General features: G+C 43.4%; 1 protein-coding gene across 1 annotated transcript in view; it reads left to right on the top strand.

Moving 5' to 3' along the window:
* Window positions 1-12500, top strand: part of LOC139400576 (neurobeachin-like) — a gene marked incomplete at its 3' end in the record, with an annotated part of 23531 nt that overhangs the window by 6055 nt on the left and 4976 nt on the right. Inside the window, exons 4-9 of the mRNA XM_071145346.1 lie at window positions 1209-1401; window positions 1920-2369; window positions 2568-2783; window positions 3574-3993; window positions 4933-5150; window positions 6953-7115. Of these exons, the coding sequence (XP_071001447.1) occupies window positions 1209-1401; window positions 1920-2369; window positions 2568-2783; window positions 3574-3993; window positions 4933-5150; window positions 6953-7115 (1660 nt within the window). The remainder of the gene's footprint in view (window positions 1-1208; window positions 1402-1919; window positions 2370-2567; window positions 2784-3573; window positions 3994-4932; window positions 5151-6952; window positions 7116-12500) is intronic.

The raw sequence follows: 12500 nt of genomic DNA, 5'->3' as shown, positions 1-12500 counted from the left end.
ATGATATATTGATGATATATTGATGATATTATTGATGATATTATTGATGATATTATTGATGATATATTGATGATATATTGATTATATTATTGATGATTATATTGATGATATATTGATGATTTATTGATGATATATTGATGATATATTGATGATATATTGATGATATTATTGATGATATATTGATGATTATATTGATGATATTATTGATGATATATTGATGATATTATTGATGATATTATTGATGATATATTGATGATATTTTGATGATATATTGATGACATATTGATGATATATTGATGATATATGGATGATATATTGATGATATATTGATGATATATTGATGACATATTGATGATATATTACTGATATTATTGATGATATTATTGATGACATATTGATGATATTATTGATGATATTATTGATGATATATTGATGATATTATTGATGACATATTGATGATATATTGATGATATTATTGATGATATTATTGATGATATTATTGATGATATATTGATGATATTATTGATGACATATTGATGATATATTGATGATATTATTGATGATATTATTGATGATATTATTGATGATATATTGATGATATTATTGATGATATATTGATGATATATTGATGATATATTGATGACATATTGATGATATATTGATGATATATTGATGATATTATTGATGATATATTGATGATATATTGATGATATATTGATGACATATTGATGATATATTGCTGATATTATTGATGATATTATTGATGATATATTGATGATATTATTGATGATATATTGATGATATATTGATGATATTATTGATGACATATTGATGATATATTGATGATATTATTGATGATATTATTGATGATATATTGATGATATATTGATGATATATTGATGATATTATTGATGATATATTGATGATATATTGATGATATATTGATGACATATTGATGATATATTACTGATATTATTGATGATATTATTGATGATATATTGATGATATTATTGATGATATATTGATGATATATTGATGATATTATTGATGATATTATTGATGATATATTGATGATATATTGATGATATTATTGATGATATTATTGATTATATTATTGATGACATATTGATGATATATTGATGATATTATTGATGATATTATTGATGATATATTGATGATATTATTGATGATATATTGTCTGTCTCTAGGTGTCTGTTACAGTGTTCAGTGTGGCAGGACTGGATGTTCAGTCTGGGTTACATCAACCCCAAGAGCCCAGAGGAACAGAAGATGATGGAGATGGTCTATAACATCTTCAGGATCCTGCTCTACCACGCCATCAAGTATGAGTGGGGTGGATGGAGGGTCTGGGTGGATACGTTGTCCATTGCTCACTCCAAGGTAATCACACGATGTTGGGTGGCTGGAGTCAGGGGGGGTTGTGGGTATTATTTTGTTCATGTTAGACTATTGCAAGTGTTACATGATGTCAATCAGCCTTGTACCGTTTATATAATGAAAACACATTGATAACAAATGATGGATTAGTTATTGGTTATTGATCTCTGATGTTATTAGTTATTGATCATGTCTCCCCCTCTGTAAGGTAACGTACAAGGCCCATAAGGAGTACCTGGCTAAGATGTTATTGATTATTAGTTATTGATTATGTCTCCCTCTCTGTAAGGTAACCTACAAGGCCCATAAGGAGTACCTGGCTAAGATGTTATTGATTATTAGTTATTGATTATGTCTCCCCCTCTGTAAGGTAACGTACGAGGCCCATAAGGAGTACCTGGCTAAGATGTTATTGATTATTAGTTATTGATTATGTTTCCCCCTCTGTAAGGTAACCTACAAGGCCCATAAGGAGTACCTGGCTAAGATGTTATTGATAATTAGTCATTGATCTTCCATAGGTAACGTACGAGGCCCATAAGGAGTACCTGGCTAAGATGTACGAGGAGTACCAGCGACAGGAGGAGGAGAACATCAAGAAGGGGAAAAAAGGTTCTGTCTCCACCATCTCCGGCCTCTCGGCCACGCCCGCCCCCGTCGTCAACGGCAACCTGGAGATCCGCGAGCTGGACGACCACTCCCAGAGCCAGACCCCCGAGAGTGAGGCAGAGTACGGAGAGGGAGGAGCAGGAGGGGTCTCCAGGAATCTGCTTGCTGAGGGAGGGGTCGGGTTGGGCGTGAAGGGACCCAACAGAGAGGCATTGACCCCTGGGGAGGAAGGTCAGGGGTCAGGCGTTAGGGTCGAAGTTCATGACCTCCTGGTGGATATCAAGGCGGAGAAGGTGGAGGCCACAGAGGTCAAACTAGACGACCTGGATCTGTCTCCAGAAGGGATGGTCGGAGGAGGAGGAGTGATGGGGGGACTGGTTGGAGGAGGAGTGATGGAGGGACTGGGAGGAGGGATAGGAGGGATAGGAGGAGGGAGGATGGAGGTATTGGGAGGAGGAGGAATAGGAGGAGGGAGGATGGAGGGATTGGGAGGAGGAGGGATAGGAGGAGGGAGGATGGAGGGATTGGGAGGAGGAGGGATAGGCGGAGGGAGGATTGAGAACGGGCCCCTGGTGGAGGTGGACTCCCTGCTGGACAGCGCCTACAGTGCCGTGGTGCAGAAGCTGAAAGGGAACCACGGTAACCTGACATCTAAAGATGAGACGGTGGTCACGGGGCTGGGCGCCATGGAGGATGATGGGAACATGGGTCCGCTCATCACCCTTGCCGACGAGAAAGATAGTGTCCCTAGCAACAACGGATTCCTCTTCAGCAAGGTAGGGGTTAAAAAGGTATTTTAATAGGAATAGTCCCTTCATTTCCTGTGGTAGTAACAACATCATGATAAGGAATAAATACTGTCTCTGTATTTACACAGTATCAAGGAGCTATCTCACTGTAGGAAGTTGTGATGCCTCTGCTGCACTACCTGGTTTCTTCCTTCCTTCCTTCCTCTCTTCCTTCCTCTCTTCCTTCCTTCCTTCCTTCATTCCTTCCTTCCTTCCTCCCTTCCTCTCTTCCTTCCTTCCTTCCTCCCTCCCTCCCTTCCTTCCTTCCTTCCTTCCTTCCTTCCCCCCTCCCTCTCTTCCGCTCTTCCTTCCTTACTTCCTGCCTTCCTTCCTCCCTTCCTCTCTCCCTCCCTTCCGTCATCCCTTCCTCTCTTCCTCCCTTCTTTCCTCCCTTCCTGTCTTCCTTCCTTACTTCCTCTCTCCCTCCCTTCCTTCCTCCCTTCCTCTCTTCCTCCCTTCTTTCCTCCCTTCCTCTCTTCCTTCCTTACTTCCTCTCTTCCTTCCTCTCTTCCTTCCTCCCTTCCTTCCTCTCTTCCTTCCTCCCTTCCTCTCTCCCTCCCTTCCTTCGTCCCTTCCTCTCGTCCTCTCTGTCTTTCTCATTCACATCAATATACTTTATTGTAATCACTTTGACAGGTCAAAATGTGTCACCTTTTTAAATAAGAAAGCACCATCCATTGAAACAAGGTGTTGTTGTGGTATTTCTGGGAGACGTCATCACCTTCTCTATGTTGGACGACATGTTGAATGGTATCTTTCTCTCTTCTCTCCCCCTGAGGTTGATGAGAAACTGCTTCCAGCACTGGCCACCACAGACCCTCTGGTTCTGCCCAGCCCGGACCAGCCCAACCCCTTAGGCTCTGGCCCCGTCCACTCCTCCACCAGTGCCAGCGACGACCTGAGTCTCCTAGCCCACATGACCTCCTGCAGGGGCTCAGACCTGAGCCATGCCCAGGGAGGGCTCCCCGAGGTCGGGCCCTTCAAGATCCAGAGCCCCCTGGCTGACATCAGCTCCATTGCCCAGAGAGAGAGCCAGGCAGCTGAGATCCAGGGCTACCCAGGGGGAGAGGGTCCGTCTGGGGCAGATGGAGAGGTGGCAGGGGGTAAGGCTGGCGGTGACACAGTGAGCACCACGTCTGATACAGAAAGGTCTGATGATGGGAAGGAGATGAAGATCCAGACCACGGCCACTACTCAGGTATATCGTCCTGGTGTGTCAAATATCTTACCTCAAGTGTCTTAGGTCAGTTGAGGTAACTCTATAGTTAACGTTGGTTACTGTTTTCAGATAAACAAGTCCATGGCTGGCTAACTACAATAGCAAAATGTATCCTTAACGATCTCGATACTTTCAAACTTTAAAAGTGAACCTAGCTGTAGTTGTTAGCTTAGCTGTGGTTATTAGCTCTGACATGGTTTTTAATTTAGCTGTTAGCTTAGCCGTGGTTATTAGCTCTGAAATGGTTTATAACTTAGCTGTTAGCTTAGCTGTGGTTATTAGCTCTGAAATGGTTTATAACTTAGCTGTTAGCTTAGCCGTGGTTATTAGCTCTGACATGGTTTTTAATTTAGCTGTTAGCTTAGCCGTGGTTATTAGCTCTGAAATGGTTTATTACTTAGCTGTTAGCTTAGCCGTGGTTATTAGCTCTGACATGATTTTTAATTTAGCTGTTAGCTTAGCCGTGGTTATTAGCTCTGAAATGGTTTTTAATTTAGCTGTTAGCTTAGCCGTGGTTATTAGCTCTGAAATGGTTTATAACGTAGCTGTTAGCTTAGCCATGGTTATTAGCTCTGACATGGTTTTTAATTTAGCTGTTAGCTTAGCCGTGGTTATTAGCTCTGACATGGTTTTTAATTTAGCTGTTAGCTTAGCCGTGGTTATTAGCTCTGAAATGGTTTATATCTTAGCTGTTAGCTTAGCTGTGGTTATTAGCTCTGAAATGGTTCCTAACTTAGCTGTTGGCTTAGCCGTGGTTATTAGCCCTGACATGGTTTTTAACTTAGATGTTATCTTAGAGGTTAGCTTAGCTTCTGTTCTTCTGTTTTATTGTCAATAATAAGGTTCTTTCAACTGTTGGTTTTAGCTCAGGAACCGAACCGCCGACTTACCTCGACCTGTCTCACCTCCCCTCTACAGGCTCTCCACGGTCGTACGGCGGCCCAGTTGGAACGTGACCTGCGTGTGGACCTGGGCTTCAGAGGGATGCCCATGACGGAGGAGCAGCGACGCCAGTTCAGCCCAGGCCCTCGCACCACCATGTTCCGTATCCCAGAGTTCAAGTGGTCGCCCATGCACCAGCGCCTCCTCACTGACCTGCTGTTCGCCCTGGAGACAGACGTACACGTCTGGAGGAGGTGTGTGTGTGTTCGCTCTGGAGGTCAGCGACAGTCACACTAGACACTGTGTAGTGCACTATTGTAGACCAGAGCCACTCAGGGCTGGAGATAGATGGTCCTGCGATGGCCTGGGGTACAGTGTTTCACTTTTATGTAGGTCAAATCAACTATAGATCAATACGTAGGAAATGAAGAAGCAACTGAAGTTACAAAACATATTCCACACCCAGAGAATATTCCACGCCCAGGGAATATTCCACACCCAGAGAATATTCCACACCCAGGGGATATTCCACACCCAGGGGATTATTCCTCCTTGGGTTATTCCTCCTTGGGTTATTCCTCATTGGGTTATTCCTCATTGGGTTATTCCTCCTTGGGTTATTCCTCATTGGGTTATTCCTCCTTGGGTTATTCCTCCTTGGATTATTCTTCATTGGGTTATTCCTCCTTGGGTTATTCCTCCTTGGGTTATTCCTCATTGGGTTATTCCTCATTGGGTTATTCCTTCTTGGGTTATTCCTCCTTGGGTTATTCCTTCTTGAGTTATTCCTCCTTGGGTTATTCCTCATTGGGTTATTCCTCATTGGGTTATTCCTCACTGGGTTATTCCTCCTTGGGTTATTCCTCATTGGGTTATTCCTTGGTTTGAGAGTGAGCACCTTTTGAACTGAGTTTACAGACAAAGAGACTGAAATAAACGGGAGACCTCTCGTTTCCCTCTCGTTTCCCTCTCGTTTCCCTCTTGTTTCCCTCTCGTTTCTCTCTCGTGAACAACACTTTATTATTAACTCTTCACTCTCTCCTCTTTCCCTGTTCTCACTCCCCTCTCTTCCTCCTCTCCTCTCCTCTCATCCTTGCTCTCCTCTCATCCTCTCCTCTCCTCTCCATTCCTCTCCTCTCTTCTCCTCTCCATTCCCCTCCTCTCTTCTCTTCTCTTGTCTTTTCCTCTCCTCTCTTCTCTTCTTCTCCTCTCTCTTCTCCTCCTCTCTCTTCTCCTCTCCTCTCCTCTCCTCTCCTCTCCTCTCCTCTCCTCTCCTCTCCTCTCCTCTCCTCTCCTCTCCTCTCCCCTCTCCTCTCCTCTCCTCTCCTCTCCTCTCCTCTCTTCTCTTCTCCTCTCCTCTCCTCTCCATTCCTCTCCTCTTCTCTTCTCCTCTCCTCTCTTCTCTTCTCGTCTCCTCTCCTCTCCTCTCTTCTCCTCTCTTCCCTCTCCTCTCCTCTCCTCTCTTCTTCTCTCCTCTCCTCTCCTCTCCATTCCTCTCCTCTTCTCTTCTCCTCTCCTCTCTTCTCTTCTCTTCTCCTCTCCTCTCTTCTCTTCTCTTCTCCCCTCCCCTCCCCTCTTCTCTTCTCTTCTCTTCTCTTTTCCTCTCCTCTCTTCTCTCTTCTCTTCTCCTCTCCTCTCCTCTCCTCTCTTCTCCTCTCTTCCCTCTCCTCTCCTCTCCTCTCTTCTTCTCTCCTCTCCTCTCCTCTCCATTCCTCTCCTCTTCTCTTCTCCTCTCCTCTCTTCTCTTCTCTTCTCCTCTCCTCTCTTCTCTTCTCTTCTCCCCTCCCCTCCCCTCTTCTCTTCTCTTCTCTTCTCTTTTCCTCTCCTCTCTTCTCTCTTCTCTTCTCTTCTCCTCTCCTCTCTTCTCCTCTCCTCTCCTCTCCTCTCCTCTCTTCTCTTCTCTTCTCTTCTCCTCTCCTCTCCTCTCCTCTCCTCTCCTCTCTTCTCTTCTCCTCTCTTTTCTCCTCTCCTCTCCACTCTTCTCTTCTCTTCTCTTCTCTTCTCTTCTCTTCTCTCCTCTCCTCTTCTCTCCTCTCCTCTCCTCTCCTCTCTCCAGCCATTCAACCAAGTCAGTAATGGACTTTGTGAACAGCAATGAGAACATCATCTTTGTCCACAACACTATACACCTCATCTCTCAGATGGTGGACAACATCATTATCGCCTGTGGAGGGATCCTCCCTCTGCTCTCTGCAGCCACCTCCCCCTCTGTAAGTATGGCTCACCGCTGCCCCACCTTGGTGGGAGGGGGAACTGCAGGATAACACATGTTATTCAGGCCTGGTGATTACTGTGTGCTGGTGGTGTACAGCCCACCTGCTTGGTGCTACTTGGCCAGGCTAGAAAGGACGGAACAGTTTATTTTTGAAAATGGTGTTACTTTTGTTGTCCTATATAGCATGGCAATCTAGTGGTTAGTGTACCATGGTTACATCTAGTCGTTACTGTGTGCACCAGGGTTGGGGTCAATTCCATTTCAATTCCAATTCTCTTCAATGCTTTTCAATGAGGAACATTTGGAATTGGAATTAGGTTTATTTTCTGAATTGACTGGAATTGAAATGGAATTGACCCCAACCCTGGTTTGCACCTTGTTTTTACACATTGGGTGAAATTAATCTTCAATTTAACACCTGCTAGTGCAACTTTTTCTCTGGTTATTTTTGTTAATTCTATAATAAAAATAAAAAAAACAATACTACATTGGTTTTTATTTCTTAACTTTGAAGAATTTTGACTGAAACCTTCTAACCCTCAGCTCTCAAACTGAAAAAAAATATTGAACTTGATTTGATAAGTTCAGGCCGTTGTTTTTAACACCCTTTTCCTTTTCTCTCTCTGTCTCTCTGTGTCTTCTCTCTATTCTGTCCTTCCTCTCGTCTTCCCGGCTGTTTTTCTACGGGGGTTTTGCACGTGCAGAGTTCTAAGGTTAGTACGAACACCGTAAGTTCCAGTGTCTTTCTCTCTTGACATATTTTCACTAACGTTCTCTATTGTTTGCTGTAGCTGTCATCGGGAATAACATTTACCTTTGGAGATATAATTCATATTCAAGCTCTTCTGTTCTTGGACTGTTTCTGCTTGTGTGTGTGAATGTATGGGGGATCTCTGTTCAGGTATATCATGGTCAAACTGTTACCTCAGTGAAGGTTCAGTTATATCATGGTCAAACTGTTACCTCAGTGAAGGTTCAGGTATATCATGGTCAAACTGTTACCTCGGTGAAGGTTCAGTTATATCATGGTCAAACTGTTACCTCGGTGAAGGTTCAGGTATATCATGGTCAAACTGTTACCTCAGTGAAGGTTCAGTTATATCATGGTCAAACTGTTACCTCAGTGAAGGTTCAGTTATATCATGGTCAAACTGTTACCTCAGTGAAGGTTCAGGTATATCATGGTCAAACTGTTACCTCAGTGAAGGTTCAGGTATATCATGGTCAAACTGTTACCTCGGTGAAGGTTCAGGTATATCATGGTCAAACTGTTACCTCAGTGAAGGTTCAGGTATATCATGGTCAAACTGTTACCTCAGTGAAGGTTCAGTTATATCATGGTCAAACTGTTACCTCGGTGAAGGTTCAGGTATATCATGGTCAAACTGTTACCTCAGTGAAGGTTCAGGTATATCATGGTCAAACTGTTACCTCGGTGAAGGTTCAGTTATATCATGGTCAAACTGTTACCTCAGTGAAGGTTCAGGTATATCATGGTCAAACTGTTACCTCGGTGAAGGTTCAGGTATATCATGGTCAAACTGTTACCTCGGTGAAGGTTCAGGTATATCATGGTCAAACTGTTACCTCTGTGAAGGTTCAGTTATATCATGGTCAAACTGTTACCTCAGTGAAGGTTCAGGTATATCATGGTCAAACTGTTACCTCGGTGAAGGTTCAGGTATATCATGGTCAAACTGTTACCTCAGTGAAGGTTCAGTTATATCATGGTCAAACTGTTACCTCGGTGAAGGTTCAGGTATATCATTGTCAAACTGTTACCTCAGTGAAGGTTCAGGTATATCATGGTCAAACTGTTACCTCAGTGAAGGTTCAGGTATATCATGGTCAAACTGTTACCTCAGTGAAGGTTCAGGTATATCATGGTCAAACTGTTACCTCAGTGAAGGTTCAGTTATATCATGGTCAAACTGTTACCTCGGTGAAGGTTCAGTTATATCATGGTCAAACTGTTACCTCGGTGAAGGTTCAGTTATATCATGGTCAAACTGTTACCTCAGTGAAGGTTCAGGTATATCATGGTCAAACTGTTACCTCGGTGAAGGTTCAGGTATATCATGGTCAAACTGTTACCTCAGTGAAGGATATTCTTCAGGAATTTCATAATATGATGTATGGGACAAGACAGGTAGTATATACACATTGAGTGTACAAAACATTAAGAACACCTTTTGCCCTCGGAAGAGCCTCAATTCATCGGGGCATGAAACTCTACAAGGTGTTGAAAGCGTTCCACAGGGTTGCCTGGCCCGCGTCGACTCCAGTGCTTCCCACAGTTGTGTCAAGTTGGCTGGATGTCCTTTGGGTGGTGGACCGTTCTTGATACACACAGGAAACTGTTGAGCGTGAAAAACCCAGCAGCGTTGCAGTTCTTGACACAAACCTGTGTGAATGGCACCTACTACAATACTCCATTCAAAGGCACTTAATATTGTGTCTTACCCATTCACCCTCTGAATGGCACACATACATACATACACAATCTACATACACAATACATCCATACACAATATCAATTGTCAAGGCTGAAAAATCCTTCTTTGACCTGTTTCCTTCCCTTCATCTACACTGATTGAAGTGGATTCAACAAGTGACATCAATAAAGGATCCTTTAATGTTTTATTCACTCAGTGTGTATTTGGATTCATTATGTCGCCACCTTGTGGATGAACATGGTATGGCCTTCGAGTGCTGGGTGACAGAGAGATGAAGACAAGGGAGAGAGAGAGGAGAAACAAAATGACACTGACAGGGAGACCAAGATTTTGATAGATGAGAGAGAGAACTTACTCCATGAGTAAGAATAACCTTTGTGACGGTAAAGAGAGAGAGAGAATGTCAGAGATTAAGAATTGGAGGATGGAGAAAGACCGAAATATCAAGAGAAGACCGAGATAGCAACCTACATTAGGATTGAGATAGAAATATATGTATATACTTAGCTAGAGAGATCTCACCTCTGCTTCAAACCTGAAGGAGAGAGATAAAGAGAGAGAGAGATACATAGATGTGTAGGTGCATAGAGAGATAGAGACATAGGTACATAGATAGTGATAGAGAGAGATAGGTACATAGAGTGATAGAGAGATAGGTACATAGATAGAGAGAGATAGGTACATAGATAGTGATAGAGAGAGATAGGTACATAGATAGAGTGATAGAGAGAGAGATAGAGAGATAGGTACATATAGTGATAGAGACATAGGTACAGTACATATAGTGATAGAGAGAGAGATAGGTACATAGATAGAGTGATAGAGAGATATAGTGATAAATACATAGAGAGATAGAGACAGAGTGATAGAGAGATAGGTACATAGATATAGAGATAGAGACAGAGTGATAGAGAGATAGGTACATAGATAGAGAGATAGAGACAGAGTGATAGAGAGATAGGTACATAGATAGAGAGATAGGTACATATATCGAGAGATAGAGAGATAGGTACATAGATAGAGAGATAGAGACAGAGAGATTTGGTACATAGATAGAGAGATAGGTACACACAGAGAGAGATAGGTACATAGATAGAGAGATAGAGACAGATAGATAGGTACATAGATAGAGAGATAGGTACATAGATAGAGATATAGAGACAGAGAGATAGGTACATAGAGAGATAGGCACATAGATATAGAGACAGAGAGATAGGTACATAGATAGAGAGATAGGTACATAGATAGATAGATAGGTACATAGAGTGATAGAGAGATAGGTACATAGAGAGATAGAGACAGAGAGATAGGTACATAGATAGAGAGATAGGTACATAGAGAGATAGAGACAGAGAGATAGGTACATAGATAGAGAGATAGGTACATAGAGTGATAGAGAGATAGGTACATAGAGAGATAGAGACAGAGAGATAGGTACATAGATAGAGAGATAGGTACATAGAGTGATAGTGTTCTCCCCTCTGTGTGGAACCTAAAGAAGGCGGGAGGAGAAGGAGGAGCCGACTCCCACAAAGGGTCAAAGGGCGAGGAGGTGACCCCTGTTCCGGGGGGCGGAGGGACAGGGGGAGAGGTGCGTAGCGTAGCGTACCAACCCAAACCCGAGATAAGATATGAGCACCAACCCAAACCAGCCCAAAGCACGTGGGCTCACTGAGCACAGAGAATGTTTGTTAGTCCTAAATGTGTGTGTAGCCTTCACAAGCCAAAGCTAAGAAGAGCTTAGAAGCCTGGCACGCATGGCTAGCGTGTGTCTGTGTGTCTGTGTGTCTGTGTGTGTGTCTGTGTGTCTGTGTGTCTGTGTGTGTGTGTGTGTGTGTGTGTGTGTGTGTGTGTGTGTGTCTGTGTGCTTGTGTGTGTGTGTATACCCTTTCACTGCCACTCCCCCTCTCACTCCTGCCCCTTCCCTACTCCCAAAGCCGAATATAAAGTACACCGAGTTTAACCAACCTCGTTTTTCTGATTTACAATTTCAATGGCTGCCATGTTGACACAGCATCCCAAGACAATAAGAGCTGGAGTGCTGATCTAGGATCAGGTGCCCCCTGTCTATGTCATGTTATTCATGATGATCTAAGAGGCCAAACTGATCCTAGAAACCCTAGTTCTTGGATGCTTTATAAATAACAGGTTGAGGAACACTTGGTGTCAACATTAGCTGATTCTATGTCCTTCCCTCATCCTGGCTGTTACTGCTGCTGTTCCTCTCCATGTCCCCAAATGTAAAGGCACTGTGTCATGTCTTACTACTGGTACCCCAAACTGACCTGTTCTCTAACCCCTACTGGTACCCCAAACTGACCTGTTCTCTACTTATCTACTGGTACCCCAAACTGACCTGTCTCTAACCCCTACTGGTACCCCAATCTGACCTGTTCTCTAACCCCTACTGGTACCCAAATCTGACCTGTTCTCTAACCCCTACTGGTACCCCAAACTGACCTGTTCTCTACCTCCCTACTGGTACCCCAGTCTGACCTGTTCTCTACTTCCCTACTGGTACCCCAAACTGACCTGTTCTCTACCTCTCTACTGGTAACCCAAACTGACCTGTTCTCTACCTCCCTACTGGTACCCCAAACTGACCTGTTCTCTAACCCCTACTGGTACCCCAATCTGACCTGTTCTCTAACCCCTACTGGTACCCAAATCTGACCTGTTCTCTAACCCCTACTGGTACCCCAAACTGACCTGTTCTCTACCTCCCTACTGGTACCCCAGTCTGACCTGTTCTCTACTTCCCTACTGGTACCCCAAACTGACCTGTTCTCTACCTCTCTACTGGTAACCCAAACTGACCTGTTCTCTACCTCCCTACTGGTACCCCAAACTGACCTGTCTCTAACCCCTACTGGTACCCCAAACTGACCTGTTCTCTACTTATCTACTGGTACCCCAAACTGACCTGTCTCTAA

The sequence above is a fragment of the Oncorhynchus clarkii genome, unplaced genomic scaffold (genome assembly GCF_045791955.1).
Source record: "Oncorhynchus clarkii lewisi isolate Uvic-CL-2024 unplaced genomic scaffold, UVic_Ocla_1.0 unplaced_contig_6968_pilon_pilon, whole genome shotgun sequence".
NCBI classification, from domain to species: Eukaryota; Metazoa; Chordata; class Actinopteri; order Salmoniformes; family Salmonidae; genus Oncorhynchus; species Oncorhynchus clarkii.
Note: the sequence above shows the minus strand (reverse complement) of the source record. Positions and strands in the feature narration are given on the sequence as shown.